Below are 604 nucleotides of genomic sequence, written 5' to 3'. Positions count from 1 at the left end.
TATAACTAATTTATTTCAAAACAAGTTGTGACGTGAAGTTGTGACCCGAAATTGTATTTTTAGAAACAGCCCGCGTGTATGTCCGAAGGTGATTTGATTGGCCAATAGATCGGCTACTATCGCACGCTTGCAACTTGAAGTTTGAATATGGTATCGGCTGTTTACAGTTTTAGTATAAATAAGCAAGGATATGCTAGTTATTCGGTCCCATACGGGGGTGTTTCGTCTGGGAGATAAAGTGAAGTTAGCCATATTTAAATAGTTAACCGTATCATCGAACGCGAGTCGTTGAAATACAAATAGTTATACATTGCTGTTAGTAGCGCCAGTATTTGCTCAAGATGAAGTACGTTTTAGTGTCCGGTGGAGTGATCAGTGGTATTGGAAAGGGTATCTGCGCCAGTAGTACTGGATTCCTGTTGAAGGCTGCGGGCCACCGTGTCACTTCCATCAAGATTGACCCATACCTCAACATCGATGCAGGTAGGTCACTCAATCAGGCGTTTTATTCAATCCTTACTAGCATATGTCTACACTTTTTAGAATTGATTATTTGTAACTGTGATTTCTATTATATCAGGTATATATATATATATATCTATTA

At 38.9% G+C, this 604-nt stretch overlaps 1 protein-coding gene across 1 annotated transcript in view; it reads left to right on the top strand.

Moving 5' to 3' along the window:
- Positions 1 to 341: 341 nt before the first annotated feature.
- The window catches only part of SARC_05115 (CTP synthase 1-A), a gene marked incomplete at both ends in the record, with an annotated part of 7,780 nt that continues 7,517 nt past the window's right edge, over positions 342 to 604 (top strand). Inside the window, one exon of the mRNA XM_014301023.1 lies at positions 342 to 483. Within this exon, the coding sequence (XP_014156498.1) occupies positions 342 to 483 (142 nt within the window). The remainder of the gene's footprint in view (positions 484 to 604) is intronic.

Source organism: Sphaeroforma arctica (assembly GCF_001186125.1).
Source record: "Sphaeroforma arctica JP610 unplaced genomic scaffold supercont1.315, whole genome shotgun sequence".
In the NCBI taxonomy this organism is placed as follows: Eukaryota; class Ichthyosporea; order Ichthyophonida; genus Sphaeroforma; species Sphaeroforma arctica.
Note: the sequence above shows the minus strand (reverse complement) of the source record. Positions and strands in the feature narration are given on the sequence as shown.